This window comes from Zingiber officinale, chromosome 2B (assembly GCF_018446385.1).
Source record: "Zingiber officinale cultivar Zhangliang chromosome 2B, Zo_v1.1, whole genome shotgun sequence".
In the NCBI taxonomy this organism is placed as follows: Eukaryota; Viridiplantae; Streptophyta; class Magnoliopsida; order Zingiberales; family Zingiberaceae; genus Zingiber; species Zingiber officinale.
In genome coordinates, this window is record NC_055989.1 from 1,943,230 (window position 1) to 1,960,285 (window position 17,056).

Sequence of the window (17,056 nt, forward strand, 5' to 3'; positions counted from 1 at the left end):
TAGACACCTGGAACAAGTGGGCCCGGATGGCTGCAATGGACCGCACCATCACGAATAAGGAACATACTTTTAAAAAATTCATTTTTAGAATTGTACTTTTAGTATCTAAAATAATTTTGAAATATTTTTTTCACATAGAGCTGAAATTAAAATTTAAAACGAAAGAATTCAGAAATTTAGAAAGAAATTAAATTATATATTCTATTTAAATTGAGTTTTAAAAAATATTAAAGCATTGATAGTTTCTGATTCGGACTACCGAGCTGGGTACGCAAATAAAAATTAGTTAAATTAAATTAAATCCAAATTTTAAATTTTAAATTTTTTTTAAAAAAAATATTAATTATTTTAATATAATCGATTTTGAATTTAAAATTGCAGAATCAGTTAAACCGAACCGAAAAAATCATCACCGGCAGACCCTCTCTCTCGTCGTGCATCACGTAGGAGGAGATCACCTTCAGTAGCCTGCGCTCCAACTCACAACGAAAGGAAGAATAGAGAAGGAGAAAGAATTGCACAGGCTCTGGCTTTACATCTCAATAAAAACGAATTGGACAACAAAACATGCTCAATGAGGGCTCATAAAAACATAGACAAAAGTAACAAGGAATAACTAGAAACATAGATCCATAAACCGAAGAAAAGAGAGAACAGATCAGCAGTTACACACAGCTTTGAACCAAAATTAAAAATTCTCACAATGCGAACGATTCGATCCAGTTTTGATCTTGGTCTTTTCTCGACAACAAGGGGGTTTAGAGTGCGAGTAGATCTAACCACCGAAACCATAGAGAGTCCTTCCCTGCCTCTTGAGGGCGTAGACAACGTCCATGGCGGTGACGGTCTTCCTCCGGGCGTGCTCGGTGTAGGTCACGGCGTCTCGGATCACGTTCTCGAGAAAGATCTTCAGGACGCCGCGGGTCTCCTCGTAGATGAGGCCGCTAATGCGCTTCACGCCGCCTCTCCTCGCGAGACGCCGGATCGCCGGCTTGGTTATGCCCTGGATGTTGTCTCGGAGGACCTTGCGGTGGCGCTTCGCCCCGCCCTTGCCCAAACCCTTGCCGCCCTTTCCTCGTCCCGACATGCTTCAGAATCAAGCGCGATCGAAGGATTTCTGAAGTAAAACAAAAGGAGATTAGCTTTACACAAGATAAATCAACAGGAAAATTGCTCGAGAGCAATTGAAACGAACGATCGAAGTAGGAGAGAGGGCTGCGTCCTTACCTAAGGACTGCGTTGTTGGCGGAGATAAAGCGATGCTGGAGAATTGGGTTGTTGCGGTACTTATAGCGATGAAGCGAAACCGCGGATCCCTGGTATGGACTTGGAGGTGATTTGAACCGTTGATTACGGAAACATGGACGGCGGATGATAGGTAAAGGGAACTCCCACGGATAGCTAGAGAATTTTATATAAAAAAACGCTCAATTTTGTTTTTAATCCAAAATATCAACGGTAAATTACGAAGAAAATTTTTTATCTGAATTACCTATCTTTATTATAAAATTACCAAATTAGATACATAATATCCATTTTACTCTTCCACTCGTTCCTATAGCAATCATTCGAACATATTTTGATGCTCTAGTATAAATATAATCAAAAAATTAGACATGTAGATATAGTTATATGGAAAAGAGACATGTGTCTCTCATATTTAGTTAAAAAATTAATATCATTATTCATTGTCAAAAATTAAAATTGATCATGTGATTAGAAAGCTCATGATATAAGTTATCCATTAGTATCACTTTTACGATACGTTTATTTTAAGCTCATATCATTTTTAAAAAGATAATTTTTTTGACGTCGTTAATTTTTACTGATTATTTCAACCCCTATATTGGGGGCGCTAAGGAAGATAGATAAGTATGTTTTCCTTTCAAAACTTTGCCCTAGACCTTGTATCTAAACTTGGCCGAAACTTCAAGGTAGGGTTCCTAAACTTTTAATACCACATGAAGCATAAAACTTTAACTATCAACATATAAGAGATCATATATCATGAAGGAGCATAAACAAGCATGTTTTCATTTTAAAACTTTGCCCTAGACCTTGTATCTAAACTTGGCCGAAACTTCAAGGTAGGGTTCCTAAACTTTTAATACCACATGAAGCATAAAACTTTAACTAACAACATATAAGGGATCATATATCATAAAGGAGCATAAACAAGCATGTTTTCATTTCAAAACTTTGCCCTAAACCTTGTATCTAAACTTGGCCGAAATTTCAAGGTAAATCTCTAGATTTTCAAACAACTTTTAAAATCTAAAACATACGAGAGCAACTTGTACTGCAGGTGAGGGAATACTTACATCCACTACAAGAAAATTGAGATTCTACAACACTTAAACGACAACGCTTTTTATAAAAATGTTGTCTATTTTTTTTAACAACGCTTTTAGTCAAAAGCGTTGTCTATTTCATTATTTTCTTATTAATAGACATCGCTTTTCTAAAAACCGTTGTCTATTAGTGATTTTTACGGGTCAAAGACAACGCTTCATAAAAAACGTTGTCTATTAGACTGATTTTTAGTGTCTACGACAACGTTTTATAAAAAGTGTTGTCTATATTTAAAATCTCATCTAAATCTTGATTAATACAAACCGTTGGATCTAGGTAAGGAGTAGAAAACCCGAACCCTTCTCCCAACTTCTATCTTCCGATCGTTTTTTATCCCGAACCCTTCTCCCAACTCCTCATCTCACGCGGCCTTCTCCATCCAACTCCTCTCTGGCAAACCCCTCTCCACGAACCACTCCTACGAACTCCTCTCCGTCAAGACCACACCTTCATCAAGCGGCAGATCCCGGTGCTGAGGCGATCGACCACGACAGATTGACCCATCTCTTCGCCTCCTTCGCCCCCGCAGCAGATCTCGTTGTCTTCTGGTATGCTACTGTAACCCCAATGATTCTTTGTCCTAGTACCTTTTAAGTTGTTCCTCCAAGCCTTGAAACTCCTTGTGAGAGTGATTTCATCTGGTCTGCTACTGTAACCCCAATGACGCTGAGGCGATGTGCTTTCGGTAGCTTCCTTGTGAGAATTTGAGACCTTTTGTGAAATTTTAAGATCTTTCTCAAGCTCCCTTCTTTGGTCTTGTTTCTTTTTCCTTGTTGTTGTCCTTTGTCTTGTCATTCCATTCGAGTCCCAAATCAGCATTCAGTAGCTTCCAAGAAGTCAAAATACCAATTGTAATTTCACCCAAAAAATAAAATCATTCTCTTTCATTAAATCCATCTTCTAATCCATGCTAATCATATAATAATTGCATCCAAGAAGTCAAACTTCATTCTCTAGCTGTTTAGATTTTCATCACAAGTGAAAAACTCAATTTTCCCTTATGTTTACAAAATATTAACCACCTACTTCTGTTGGGAGATATAAATATCTCCACTGCATTAGCAAACTTATGCCTAGAAAACATAATTCATAAATATCTGTTGTTGTTTGCTGTTTTCTTTTGTTGTTGATATTCTAAAATATTTGTAATTAATATTTGTTGTTATTTTTATTTTTATTTTTTGTTATCTACCTTTCCTTTGTTATCTGTTGTTTTAAAACTTGTGTTTGTGTTAATATTTTGTATATTATTTAGTTGGTTATTTAGTTGTTACAAGAATGGACAAAGAATGGATGTCAAATGATAGACTATCACGTGAATATGAGTTTGGAGTAGAGTCTTTCTTGCAATTTGCAATGACAAATGCTAATGATCGTAACGCAATACCTTGCCCATGTGCAAAATGTGGTAATTTAAAGAAGAGAAATGTACAAACTATCAGAGCACATATGTATTGTAATGGTATAGATTTAACATATCATACATGGATATGACACGGTGAAAGAGCTACGATAGGGAACTCAAAGAATGATAGTGATCAAGTAGGGCCAGATGAACAAAAATATGTTGCTGAGGACCCAATAGATATGGTACATGCTGCATTTGATAGTTATGCCAAGAATCCAACCCAATTCAATAAGCTACTTGAAGATGTCGAGAAACCTTTATATCCTGGATGCACTAAATTTACAATGTTATCTGCAGTTGTGAAATTATTCAACTTGAAGGCCAAATATAGTTGGAGTGATAAAAGTTTCACTGACTTACTTAGTTTGTTAGGAGAAATCCTTCCAGATGACAATGAATTGCCTTTATCTTCTTATGATGCAAAGAAAAGCTTATGTGCATTAGGGATGGATTATGTGAAAATTCATGCTTGCCCTAATGATTGTATCTTATATCGAAAGGAGTATGAGGATTTTATCAATTGCCCTACTTGCGGGATGTCAAGGTGGAAGTTGGGCCAAAGAAATACGATAAAGGAAGGAGTTCCTGCAAAGGTTCTATGGTACTTCCCCCCTATTCCAAGATTTCAAAGAATGTTTCGAAATAAGGAGATATCCAAGGAGTTGACTTGGCATGCTGATAAAAGACTTCGTGATAGATACTTACATCATCCAGCTGATGCACCATCTTGGAAAATAGTTGATCACAAGTGGCCAGATTTTACTACTGAGGTAAGAAATCTTAGATTGGCCATATCAACTGACGGGATGAATCCCCATGGTTCGATGAGTTCTGCATATAGTTGTTGGCCAGTTTTAATGATCACTTATAATCTTCCTCCATGGTTGTGTATGAAGAAAAAATTTATGATGCTCACATTGTCGATATCTGGTCCCAAACAACCGGGAAATGATATTGATGTTTACTTAGCACCTCTAATTGATGACTTAAATTGCTTATGGGATATAGGCGTTGAAACATATGATGCATATCAACAAGAAACTTTCTCGCGTAGAGCTGTCTTACTATGGACTATTAATGACTTCCCTGCATATGGGAACATGTCAGGATGTATTGTAAAAGGATATCATGCATGCCCTATTTGTGGTGAAGAAACCTATTCACAAAGGTTGAAGCATAATAGGAATGTCATATACAAGCCATAGAAGGTTTCTACCTACAACTCATCCTTATCGAAGGCAAAGGAAGGCATTTAATGGAAACCAAGAGTTTACCCCTGCACGAAAACCATTGAGTGGCGATGAAGTTTTTGAAAGAGTTGAAAGAATTAATTGTCATTGGAGAAAAATCAGTGGGAATATTCAGTCGAAGAAGGATGATGTAAAATCATGCTGGAAAAAGAAATCAATATTCTTTGAACTTCAGTATTGGAAACATCTACACATTCGACATGTTCTTGATGTGATGCATATTGAAAAGAACGTCTGTGAAAATCTCATCGGTACGTTATTTGATATTCCAGGAAAAACAAAGGATGGAGTAGCATCGAGATTAGACCTTTTGGAAATAAATGTGAGGATAGATTTGACACCAAGGATGGGGGAGAAGAGAACGTTTTTGCCAGCAGCTTGTTATACACTTAGTAATGATGAGAAAAGAAAGATTTTGAAATCTTTGTTTGGAATACAACTTTCGACATGTTACTCATCCAATTTTAAAAATCTTGTGTCGATGAAAGATTTGAAACTTATTGGCCTTAAGTCACATGACTACCACACTTTAATGCAACAATTGCTTCCAGTGGCCATCTGTGGTGTCTTGCCCAAACATGTCAGACACACTATCACTCGCTTGTGTTTCTTCTTCAATGGGTTATGCAATAAAGTGATAGATGTCTCAAAGTTGGATGATATGCAAAGAGAGATTGTGACGATATTATGTTTACTTGAAAAGTATTTTCCTCCATCATTTTTTGATATAATGATTCATCTAACTGTTCATCTTGTATGAGAGGTGAAATTATGTAGACCAGTTTGGTATAGGTATATGTACCCATTTGAAAGATACATGAAGATTTTGAAAGGTTATGTGTGAAATCGCAATCGGCCCGAAGGGTGTACAGCTGAATGTTATATTGCTGAAGAGGCTGTTGAATTTTGCTCAGATTATCTTTGTAGTGTGCACACAATTGGGATCCCATTAAGTCATCGACAAATAGAACTTACTAAGCCATTATCGGGTGTTGTGGTGCACTCCACTAGTCACGATGAGTTGCAGCAAGCACATCGTTACGTATTGACAAATGATGCGGAGATTGATTTCTATATCGAGTAATTTCTCCAACTTATTAATACTTTCATTTGGTTAGCTTACATTCTATTGGCTTATTTATTCCTAATAATTTTATTAGGGAACACATGGCATATTTGAATGCAAGATTTCGTCAAAGGGCTAAGTCCAAGAAGTGGTTACAAGATGAGTATAACCGAACGTTTGCTACTTGGTTATATGATCGTGTAAGTTCCTTTAGTATTACGTATTGTCATACATTTATTATCATATTTACGCATAATTAACAATTTATCACATAAAAAATATAGGTTGCACGTGTAGACCCTTCCACTCATCAAGTATCAGAAAGATTGAAATGGATAGCGCGCGGACCTAACAAGCAAATTTTAAAGTACTCTAGTTATTTGATTGATGGGGTTACTTATGCTACAAAAGAGCGTGATGGTATACGAGTTGTACAAAACTCCGGAGTCAGCTTAGTCGCAAAGACAATGCAAATTGCTAGTGTAAAGGATAAAAATCCTATCGTGTCAGATATGGTTTTTTATGGAGTCATAGAAGAAATATGGGTAGTTGATTACACCAAATTTCAAATTCCAATGTTCAAATGTAATTGGGTGGAGAATAATAATGGTATTAAAGTTGATCATCTTGGTTTCACATTGGTAAACCTCAATCGAATTGGATTCAAATCCGACTCTTTTATCTTGGCTAGTTAAGCAAAGCAAGTATTTTACATCGAAGATCCTGAAGATCCTTTATGAAGTGTTGTACTTGCAACTCTAAGCAAAGAGTACTTTGAATACATAAATGGTATAGAGTTTTAAGAAACTGCAATCCACTATCAATGTTTTAGCAGAGGGTTACCACCAATGGATGTTGACGGAGAAGATGATAATGAACCACCATGCATTCGGGATGACTGTAATGGGAATTGGGTCGACAATATTTAACTGTTGAACTTTTTACTTTTCAAGATGAGTTTGTAAACAATTTAAATTGATATGTTATTTACCTTTGAAGAATGATATGTTGTGGACAATATTGATATGTTTTGTTTCTCATGTTGCGGTTAGTTTTTATCACTTTGTCTATTTACCTTTTTCTATGATTATTTTATCAATTTTCGATTCTCAAAGTTATCTCAAATGGATGGGTATAGTGGTATTTATAAATGAATGGAGAATCACTTGTTCCTACAGTGTGAATTGTTAGAAAAGAGATCCATCTATAAATTCATGATTCAAGTTCTAATCTTTATTAAGAAGTCATCTAGGAAGTTCTTTAAGAACATGCTACATTAGGTTTTGATCATGCTCATCCACTGGAATTGAAAAGAGATACAAGTCTGGCAGTGGAAAACATCACTATGGCAACCAGTCTTAGTTTCACAATAGCCTAGTTTTGTGAACAACACCACACAAAACATCTAGGAAGTTCTTTTCTTGTATCTGTTGTCTATTTACTTTTTTCTATGATTATTTTTATCATGTTGTTGTGATCAGCAGAAGGTGTGGACTCCATGGAAGCCTTTAGAAAGCATGCAAAAAAAGCTAAGAGTAAGGAAAAAATTGAAACTCCAGCCACTACCGAGAGTTGGGATGGTAACACAGAGTTGGATTCTACAAACACCCAAACCACAAGAATGTCTAGAGGTCGTACACACCTAGATAAGCTAGCTAAGCAAAGGATTCAAGGAGTTAGAAAGGATGTTGCATTCAATAAACTTGGACAACCAATAGGAGAAGCAGCTATTGCAATGCAAAGTTATATTGGTGTGCTGGCTCGAGAAAAGGTTCAAATTAGTTACAAGACTTGGAAATATGTTCCAAGTGATGTTAAAGAATTGATATGGGAATCAGTTAATGTAAGTAAATTAGCATGTTTTATCAATTATTATAATATATTTACTGTTTGTCTTAATTTTTTTTAACATATTTCCATTTTTGTGATTTACAGTTGATGTACAATGTTGACCCAAAGTGAAAGAATGATTGTTTGAAATCATCAAACAATAAGTGGCGTCAATACAAAAGTTATCTCACTAAGACGTTCATTTTAAGTAAGCTTGATAAACCCGAGGAGTTGGATGAGCCACCTATTGGCTATGGTATTACAAGAGATACTTGGAGGTCGTTTGTGATTAGTCGCATGTCTGAAGACTTCATGGTAAGATTTATAATTTAATCTTTTTAAACTAGTTTATTTATATTCAAGTTTAACAACACATGTATCCTCACTAACTAGAAACTAAGTGATCAACAAAAAGAAAGAAGAAAACAACACATGTATCATCATCGACTTTAACGTAAAGGATATGCACGATTTGCGGAAGAAATAGTAACTATTTTTTTAGCATATTTTCTTATGACCCTCCAATTTATTCACATAAAATTATTTGAATTTTCACTGTGTCAGTGGGATCACTGATTGTGTCTTGCTGTTTTCCCATATTCCTACTATTTGGCGGCATTTCACTGTCAATGTGGTTGCTGAGACGCAAGTTCTATGCAGTAGACGCAAGTTGTATGCAGGAGCAAACCACCTTTGGTACCGCATACTCAACACCTGAGTCTAAAACTGAGTATGCGGGGGGCTAGCTTGTTGCTACAAGTTGTTGGCAGTTAGTGATACATTTGGTACCCCATGCCTTAAAGCTTTTCCCTGATTTCCCATTTCATTTAATGATTGTGCCTCTGCGAAATGTGCTGCTTCAGTTGGCTCTAATCCTGATCACAATCCTGATTGTTCTAGTGCTGTAATTTGATGACCAATTTCTACGAGTTTGTTTCATTTAATGACTAATTTTATTCATTTAACTGTTATTGGAATTTTCTTGTTGTAGGTGACTGAATTATGTGATGATGAAGACATTAATAGAGCTATTATGTGGAAGAAAGGATGAGTCACCAAAGAAGGTGGCTTTGAAGGAGAGGATTTGGTAAAAAAAATCCAACAGATTGTAAACAAAATAACAATAAGTAAAAGTACCATTTTTATTGAACTGATAACTCTTTTAGTAATAATGTTTTTTAATGTGCCTGACAGGATGGTTACATTCAACAAAAGAGGGAGGGTAAGCTGATAATTGAAGGAACCAAAGAGGATATTGTTGGTGCAACATCCCTCAGGTCAAGGTTGACCTGGTTGACCAAGCTGAGTCTTGGTTTGAGTTTAGATGTTTGACAATAAGAAATTGATTGAAGAAGAGTCAAGTAGGTCAAGGTTGACCGGATACTTGACTGGGAAGTCCTAACTGGGATGTTAGGTAGAATGGAAGTCCTGGTGAGTGAAGCCAGGCAGAAGGGAAGTCCTAGTGAGTGAAGCTAGGCAGATTGAAAACCCTAGTGAGTGAAGCTAGGTGAAAGTCCTGGTGAGTGAAGCCAGGTGAAAGTCCTGTGAGTGAAGCCAGGCAGATTGAAAACCCTAGTGAGTGAAGCTAGGTGAAAGTCCTGGTGAGTGAAGCCAGGTGAAAGCCCTAGTGAGTGAAGCTAGGCAGATGGAAAACCCTAGTGAGTGAAGCTAGGTAAAAGTCCTGGTGAGTGAAGCCAGGCAAGGGAAAATTCAGATGGATCAAGGACGATCGGACATCTGGTGTTGGGAAGTCCAAGTAGGTCAAAGGATTGACTGGATACTTGGCACGAGGAAATACAAATAGGTCAAAGGGATTGACCGGACATCTGGTGGAAGTCCAAGTAGGTCAAGGGAGTGACCAGATACTTGGCATGAATAGAAAAGTCCAAGTGGGTTAAAGGGATTGACCAGACACTTGGTGGGAAGGCCTAACAGGTCAAAGGAGTGACCAGATGCTAGGCATGATGTACCAACAGGTCAAGGTTGATCGGATGTTGGTTTGAGAGGCTTGGAACTTGGTTTTGGGCAAAAACCAAGTGTTGGATCGATCAGTGGATCGATCCAGGCCTTTTCTAGCGAACAGAGAGCCTCTGGATCGATCCGTGGATCGATCCAGATGTCCCAATCGATCAGTGAATCGATCGGGACGATGCTGCTTCGCGCGATAAGCTCTGGATCGATCCGTGGATCGATCCAGGCGTTACTCCAGAGCACATAGGCGCTCTGGATCGATCCGTGGATCGATCCAAAGCCTCCCCGATCGATTGGGAACATTTGAATCAATCGGGATCCGACCGTTAGCGTCGATAAAGGCCGCAGGCGCACGATTCCTTCAGCATCTCTTCACCGATTCATTCCAGATCTTCACCAGCTCCTCCACAGCTCTTCTCAAGCTCGAGATCGCCAGTTCTTGAAGGTTCTTGGAGGCTCTTCCAAGTCAAGAGGCGGATCAAAGCAAGAAGAAGAACCTAGGGTTAGGGTTTGTGCACTCATTGTAAGCTTGTAAACTTGTATTTCTTTACTACCCTTTCTTCTTCTTGTATTGAGTCTTGTAGGGTTTCTCCACCCTTGGTAGTTACTATAAAGGAGTGTTATTCATAGTGGAGGGTGTGTGCGTTGGTGTGGATCCTTGGATTAGTCACCTCTTGTGAGGTGGATACCAAGTAAACCAACCGTGTTAGCGTTGTGTGAGTGTTTCTGTATTTTCCGCTGCACATCTTCGAAGAAACAAGCAACGCCGAGCACCGAGCGAACGCGACGAGCTATTCACCCCCCCCTCTAGCTACTTTTGGTCCTAACAAGTGGTATCAGAGCGAGGCCGCTCTTCACCGGAATCATCGTCGGAAGGGTCAAGCATAACAAGAAAAGCTAGAGGGTGAAGAAGTTGAAGCAAATTCATCAAAAGTCAAAGATTTCAAGAAGCTCAACTTCAAGATGCAATTCCAAGATGGACTTGGATTTGACACAAGGGTGGTTCCACCATACACTTCCACGAGCTTCGATTCTTGGAAATCAAGAATCGAAAACTTTCTTATGATGGAGATAGAGCAATGATTTGCTCTAATGGAAGGATTTGAAGCTCCAACAAACTCGAAGGGCAAGCTTCTCAAGAAAAGCAAATGGAGCTCGGAGCAAGTCCAAAGGTGCGATGCAAATGACAAAGTGACTAAGCTTTTGGTCAATTTATTGCCAAGCACCATCCTTTGCAAAATTGGAGAATTTGAAGATGCAAAGGAATTATGGAGCAAATTGGCCAAGCTTCATGAAGAGATCCCCTCCACTGTACAAGAGCAAGAAGTATCCAGAGAGGGTGACTCTTTGGAGCAAGACCAAGAGGAGGACTCCGATGTTGAGAGATGCTCAACCTCCGAAGAAGAGGAAATCCAAGAAGCTTCATCCTCAAGGGAATGCAACGAAGGGAACAAGGAGGGAGCATACTCCTTGTTTCATATTCAAGATGATGAAGCCTCCACCTCTAGGATTGAGGGGGAGCAATCCTTGGTGACGCCGGATCAAGAAGAAGGAGAAGCTTCTACATCCGGGTCAAGAGACAAAGAGGAGGAAGAAGATTCTACCTCCACAAGTCAAGAAAAATCAAATAGAGGAGAATCAAGGTCCGATCAAGAGGAAGCTTCTACCTCCGGATCCAAAGAAAATGTCACCCCTACAAGCAAAGGTATAAATATTTTAATTAATAATAAAAATCATATTATATGCTTTGAGTGTAGGGAACATGGGCACTACAAGAGCAAGTGCCCTAAATTGGCCAAGAAGAAGGGTCAAGTGGCACAAAAAGGCAAGGTGAAGCCCAAGGAGATCATCCCCAACACAAAGAAGAGCAAGGAGCATATTATATGCTTCTCTTGCAATCAAAAGGGGCATTACCGAAGTCAATGCCCCAAGGGGAAGAAGGTGGTCAAGGCTCAAGGAGGCACTAGTCAAGGGGGAGCCTCCAAGGTAAAGAAGAAGGTATCTTTTATTGAGCCTACCCCTTTACATTATGGTAAAAAGCATGATAGTTCTAATTTTTATCATTTTAATGCGATTTATCATAAGAATAGGAAGCATGAGGGCTTTAAGGAAAAGCATGTGGCCCTACATGCCAAAACTACCCAACCTAAGGTTAGGAAGGTAGATGGACACTTGGGCAAGAACACTAAGGATAATAGATACAAGCCCAAAAACAAAAATGCTCATGGATGTAATGAAAAATCAAAATCTAAGGATTTAATGATAGAAAATCAAGTCTTGAGATCAAGACTTGATAAGATGGAAAAGACCCTAAAAAGGATGGAAAATATCCTAAAAGGGCAAAATGAGCATAACCTAGGTTTAGGGGTACAAAAGCCATCCAATGGCCATAGAGGTTTGGGATACAAACCCAAAGCAAAAAGGGATGTGCCTAGTTATCATAGGGTTCCATATAGCTATGGAACAAACCCTAAGTCTAGAGGTCAAGTCAAAGATACAAGGGAAGATATCCCTAGAAGTATCTTTGCAACCAAAGTGACTAAGACTTCTAAGAAGTCTAAGAAAGTCACTAACAAGGTCACAAGGGAGGCTATCCCTAGAGTTGACCTAGAAAATGTGACCAAGGCTTCTAAGAAGCCCAACAAGGTCACTAGGAAGGTATCTAGGGAAGTTATCCCTAGTGAGTACCTAGAGCATCCAAGGAGCACCAATAGGTGTTGGGTTCCTAGGAGCATTTTCTCTACCCCATAAATGGGTTAGAGAGTGTCAACTCCGATTAAAAGGGTAGTTAACTCAACTTTGAGGAAATTGACACTCAAGGAGCATTTTCAAAGTTTTGTTAACTTTTGAAAATGAAATGGAATTATTATTTACTCCTTGAAAGAGTAAAATGTGCCTAATGATGGAAGAATTGATTTTAATCTTAAATGACACATATTGGGAAATTCATAAGAACTACCAAGTTGGGAGTGTGGTATGTTCTTAGGAAATTTAAGGCAATCCGGGCCTTATTTTAAAAGTGTTACTCTTGTGAAAAATGAAATATGCCAACATTTGAGGATATGCTTAATTTCAACTGGCACAAATTAATCAAGGGAATTAGAAATGCCAATTTAGGCTTTAGCATTTTCATGAAGCACTTTAGGGCAATCCAGGTTTAAGCTGTAAGTTTAGCTAAGATTTTAAGGATACTTAGATAGTTGATCTAGGTATATTTTATTTATGCTAAATCTTGCCATGATTGTTTGCCCATCATATGCCATGACATCATATTTATTTTTGCATTCATGTTTTATTATGCAAAATCCAAAAATACCATGTCATGACATTCATACATCATGTAGTTATAGGAATCTTTCTTTTGAAAGTTATTTTATTTTGATGTATGCCATAACATTATCATGCATTAGTTTAATTCCTTGTAATTAAGGACAAATGGCATTTAACAACACTTATTAACAAGTGACATCTTAGGTGGATGTCTAATATCCTTAAAATGCCTAGATAGATATGCATGATTCCTAGATTAGGGCAAAACCAAAATCTACATCTCACAAAGACTATAAGGTGACTTGTATGTGCTTTAGTGCACATTAGATACAAGTGAGATATTAGGATGATGAACAAAGCTCAAGATGTTGATTTAGTGCATTTTTTTGAGTTTTTAAGTTCATCAAAACACATAGTTATGTGTTTTCCCATCATTGGGAAAGCTAATATACAAGTCATGTGCATTATGCCCAAGGAACATGATGGGATATCGATTTTGAAAATGTTTTTAAAGATGCTTTTGGAAAACCATGGTGAAGGCTACCTTTTGATAGTAATCACCATTGAATAGTTAGACACAAACTTGAAGAAAACGCTAAAGTTTTAGCAAGTTTTTAAGTTTGTGTCAATCTTTGAAAATATGATGTATTTTCGTAGAAAACTATTTTTCCATGATTAAGTATGCCCTAAATAATGTCTACACGAAATTTCATGATTTTTAGATTTTTGTAGAATTTTCTAGGGGTTTCTGAAGTTGACTGAAATGGAATTTCAGCAACTATCAGAGCTCCGATCGATCCATGGATCGATTTAGAAGGCAAGTCCCCCCGTGAGCAGAAGCTCGCTGGATCGATCAGCCGATCGATCCAGGTAGTCTGAATCGATCAGTGGATCGATTCAGAAAGGTTCAATCGATTGGAACCCAACTCCAATCGATCCAAATTGCTGATTTTGGCTGGGAAGGCTTGATTTCAGCATCTTTGAACCTCTTTGAGTCTAGGTAACCAATTCAAAACCCAAAATACATTTGTATACATACAAAGGGTGTTTTCATGAGAAAACAAGGATGGATTGGTTAAGGAAGGCTTTATTGAAGTTTAGGTTGAGGTTTGTTTCAAATTTTGAGTATTTGAACCTCAAAACTTCTAAATCTGGGTTTCCTAAAGGTTTAGGGATTCCAAGTCATTGTTGGTGCAATGACAGAAGTTTACCACCATGTCTTTAGGGGGAGGGACTCTTTAAAGACATGAAAAATTTATTTTTCATGAACCTTGGAAGGTGGTTAACCTTCTTTAAAGAAAATGCTCATGTATGAGCTTTTGACCTTGAAATGGGGAGTGGATATCCTCATTATTTCAAGTGGGAACTCAAGTGGTTAGAAAATACTCAAGGTTGGGTATTTGTCTACATTGAGGGAGAAGTTAAGGATAAATGAAGGGTATGAGACCTTCATTATCGTGTTGATCACAACGAGTGATGTTGTGAACAACGAGGAGCAACTCTTCAGGAGGAGAGTCGTCAACAAATGGATTTGTTGATGTGTACCCAAAATTGAGGAAAGGGTTGATGTGTGCCCAAAGATGGGTTGATGTGTGCCAATAGGGGGAGAATGAAAGGACCTATGAATGAGTGTAAGTTTAGGCTTTCATTACCTAGAGGGAGTGTGCCCTCTTAGGGGGAAAATGAAGAGCTTAATTTATGTGTTCATTACCTAGTGGCATGAAGATTGAGGCTATAGGATTAGCCTAACTTACATGTGGTATTGTAAGTGTTATTGTGGTATTGTCAAACATCAAAAAGGGGGAGATTGTTGGTGCAACATCCCTCAGGTCAAGGTTGACCTGGTTGACCAAGCTGAGTCTTGGTTTGAGTTTAGATGTTTGACAATAAGAAATTGATTGAAGAAGAGTCAAGTAGGTCAAGGTTGACCGGATACTTGACTGGGAAGTCCTAACTGGGATGTTAGGTAGAATGGAAGTCCTGGTGAGTGAAGCCAGGTGAAAGCCCTAGTGAGTGAAGCTAGGCAGATTGAAAACCCTAGTGAGTGAAGCTAGGTGAAAGTCCTGGTGAGTGAAGCCAGGTGAAAGCCCTAGTGAGTGAAGCTAGGCAGATTGAAAGGCCTAGTGAGTGAAGCTAGGTGAAAGTCCTGGTGAGTGAAGCCAGGTGAAAGCCCTAGTGAGTGAAGCTAGGCAGATGGAAAACCCTAGTGAGTGAAGCTAGGTAAAAGTCCTGGTGAGTGAAGCCAGGCAAGGGAAAATTCAGATGGATCAAGGACGATCGGACATCTGGTGTTGGGAAGTCCAAGTAGGTCAAAGGATTGACTGGATACTTGGCACGAGGAAATACAAATAGGTCAAAGGGATTGACCGGACATCTGGTGGAAGTCCAAGTAGGTCAAGGGAGTGACCAGATACTTGGCATGAATAGAAAAGTCCAAGTGGGTCAAAGGGATTGACTAGACACTTGATGGGAAGTCCTAACAGGTCAAAGGAGTGACCAGATGCTAGGCATGATATTATATCAAAATTAATATTTAAAAATATATATATATAATTTTATTTTATATTATTTTAGATTTTATAGGTCCACTAATTAATTTTGACTGAAACTAACTCATAAACTTAAAGACTTCGTAATTATATCGAGTAAGGTCTTTTAATTTTTTTGATTTTGAGAATTGATATGGGATACGATTTATTAATTTCAAAACTAGAAATTTATGTATTTTGAAAACGTTCCTATTCGATTTAATAATTTGCCGAAATATTAAAGAGTGTGAAACTGATTCGATCGACTATTTTTAATATTTTTAATAGAGTTTTTATAAAAGTTAAAAAATTTCAATTTAAATAACAAAAAAATGTATTTTATTTTAACATAACTTTACAGATTTTTTTTTATCTGTAAGAAAAATATAAAATGAACTTTAACGAAGAATTTAAAATTTAATAAGCACTATGATATTATATTGAGGATTAGCATTATACCATATATATACTCAATGATCTTGACTGCCGATGCGGTTTGTTGATTCCTGAATCCAACGATAAAGGCACTGTACACCTCATCGATCCGGTCCTGAAACATTCTCCCCAATCACCGCCATCCTCTTCTTCAATATAAACTACCCGCCCATCAATTCTTTTACATTCCAAACGCCATCTCAATTTCTCTTCCGATCCCTCGTTCCTCTTTGTCGATCGCGATCTCCCATGGCGCCCAAGGCTGCCGAGAAGAAGCCGGCGGAGAAGAAGCCCGCCGCCTCTGACAAGCCGGCAGAGGAGAAGGAGAAGAAGGCCGCTGCTGAGAAGGCCCCGGCGGAGAAGAAGCCCAAGGTCGGCAAGCGCCTCCCATCCAAGGACAGCTCCGCTGCCTCCGGCGACAAGAAGAAGAAGAAGACGAAGGCGAAGAAGGGATCCGAGACCTATAAAATCTACATCTTCAGGGTGCTCAAGCAGGTTCACCCGGACATCGGGATCTCCAGCAAGGCCATGTCCATCATGAACTCCTTCATCAATGACATCTTCGAGAAGCTCGCCCAGGAGGCGGCCCGCCTGGCTCGCTACAACAAGAAGCCGACCATCACCTCCCGCGAGATCCAGACCTCCGTCCGCCTCGTTCTTCCGGGTGAACTCGCGAAGCATGCCGTCTCCGAAGGCACAAAGTCCGTCACCAAGTTTACCAGTTCTTGAATTGACCTACTTCAATTGGTTCTCCGCTGATCCTGCCTCTGATCTCGATATCTAGGGTTTTTCTTGTTGGCTGTGTTACTTTCTTGGTAGTTTCTCAGTAGCTTGTCGATCATGTAACATTCTACTTCTCGTTTTTTATTAGTCATAATTCTCTTGAATTTAATCTGCTTTTTTTTTTAAATTTTTGAAAACTCACAATTCAAATACAATTTGGCCG

At 38.5% G+C, this 17,056-nt stretch overlaps 2 protein-coding genes across 2 annotated transcripts; one reads left to right on the forward strand and one right to left on the reverse strand.

Moving 5' to 3' along the window:
• Positions 1 to 613: 613 nt before the first annotated feature.
• Positions 614 to 1,268, reverse strand: LOC122045029 (histone H4). The gene is made up of 2 exons (XM_042605076.1): positions 1,228 to 1,268; positions 614 to 1,117 (listed from the first exon to the last, which is right to left on the reverse strand). Exon 2 carries the CDS (start codon positions 1,085 to 1,087, stop codon positions 776 to 778), a length of 312 nt encoding a protein of 103 aa, XP_042461010.1. The 5' UTR covers positions 1,088 to 1,117; positions 1,228 to 1,268; the 3' UTR covers positions 614 to 775.
• Positions 1,269 to 16,274: 15,006 nt separating this feature from the next.
• Positions 16,275 to 17,002, forward strand: LOC122045027 (histone H2B-like). Its single transcript, XM_042605074.1, has one exon. The coding sequence runs from the start codon at positions 16,360 to 16,362 to the stop codon at positions 16,837 to 16,839; it is 480 nt and encodes a 159-aa protein (XP_042461008.1). The 5' UTR covers positions 16,275 to 16,359; the 3' UTR covers positions 16,840 to 17,002.
• Positions 17,003 to 17,056: the final 54 nt, after the last annotated feature.

Bases quoted from the DNA above. Each gene is read 5' to 3' on its own strand.
- LOC122045029 (XM_042605076.1), bottom strand. From the start codon at position 1,087: ATGTCGGGACGAGGAAAGGGCGGCAAGGGTTTGGGCAAGGGCGGGGCG.
- LOC122045027 (XM_042605074.1), top strand. From the start codon at position 16,360: ATGGCGCCCAAGGCTGCCGAGAAGAAGCCGGCGGAGAAGAAGCCCGCC.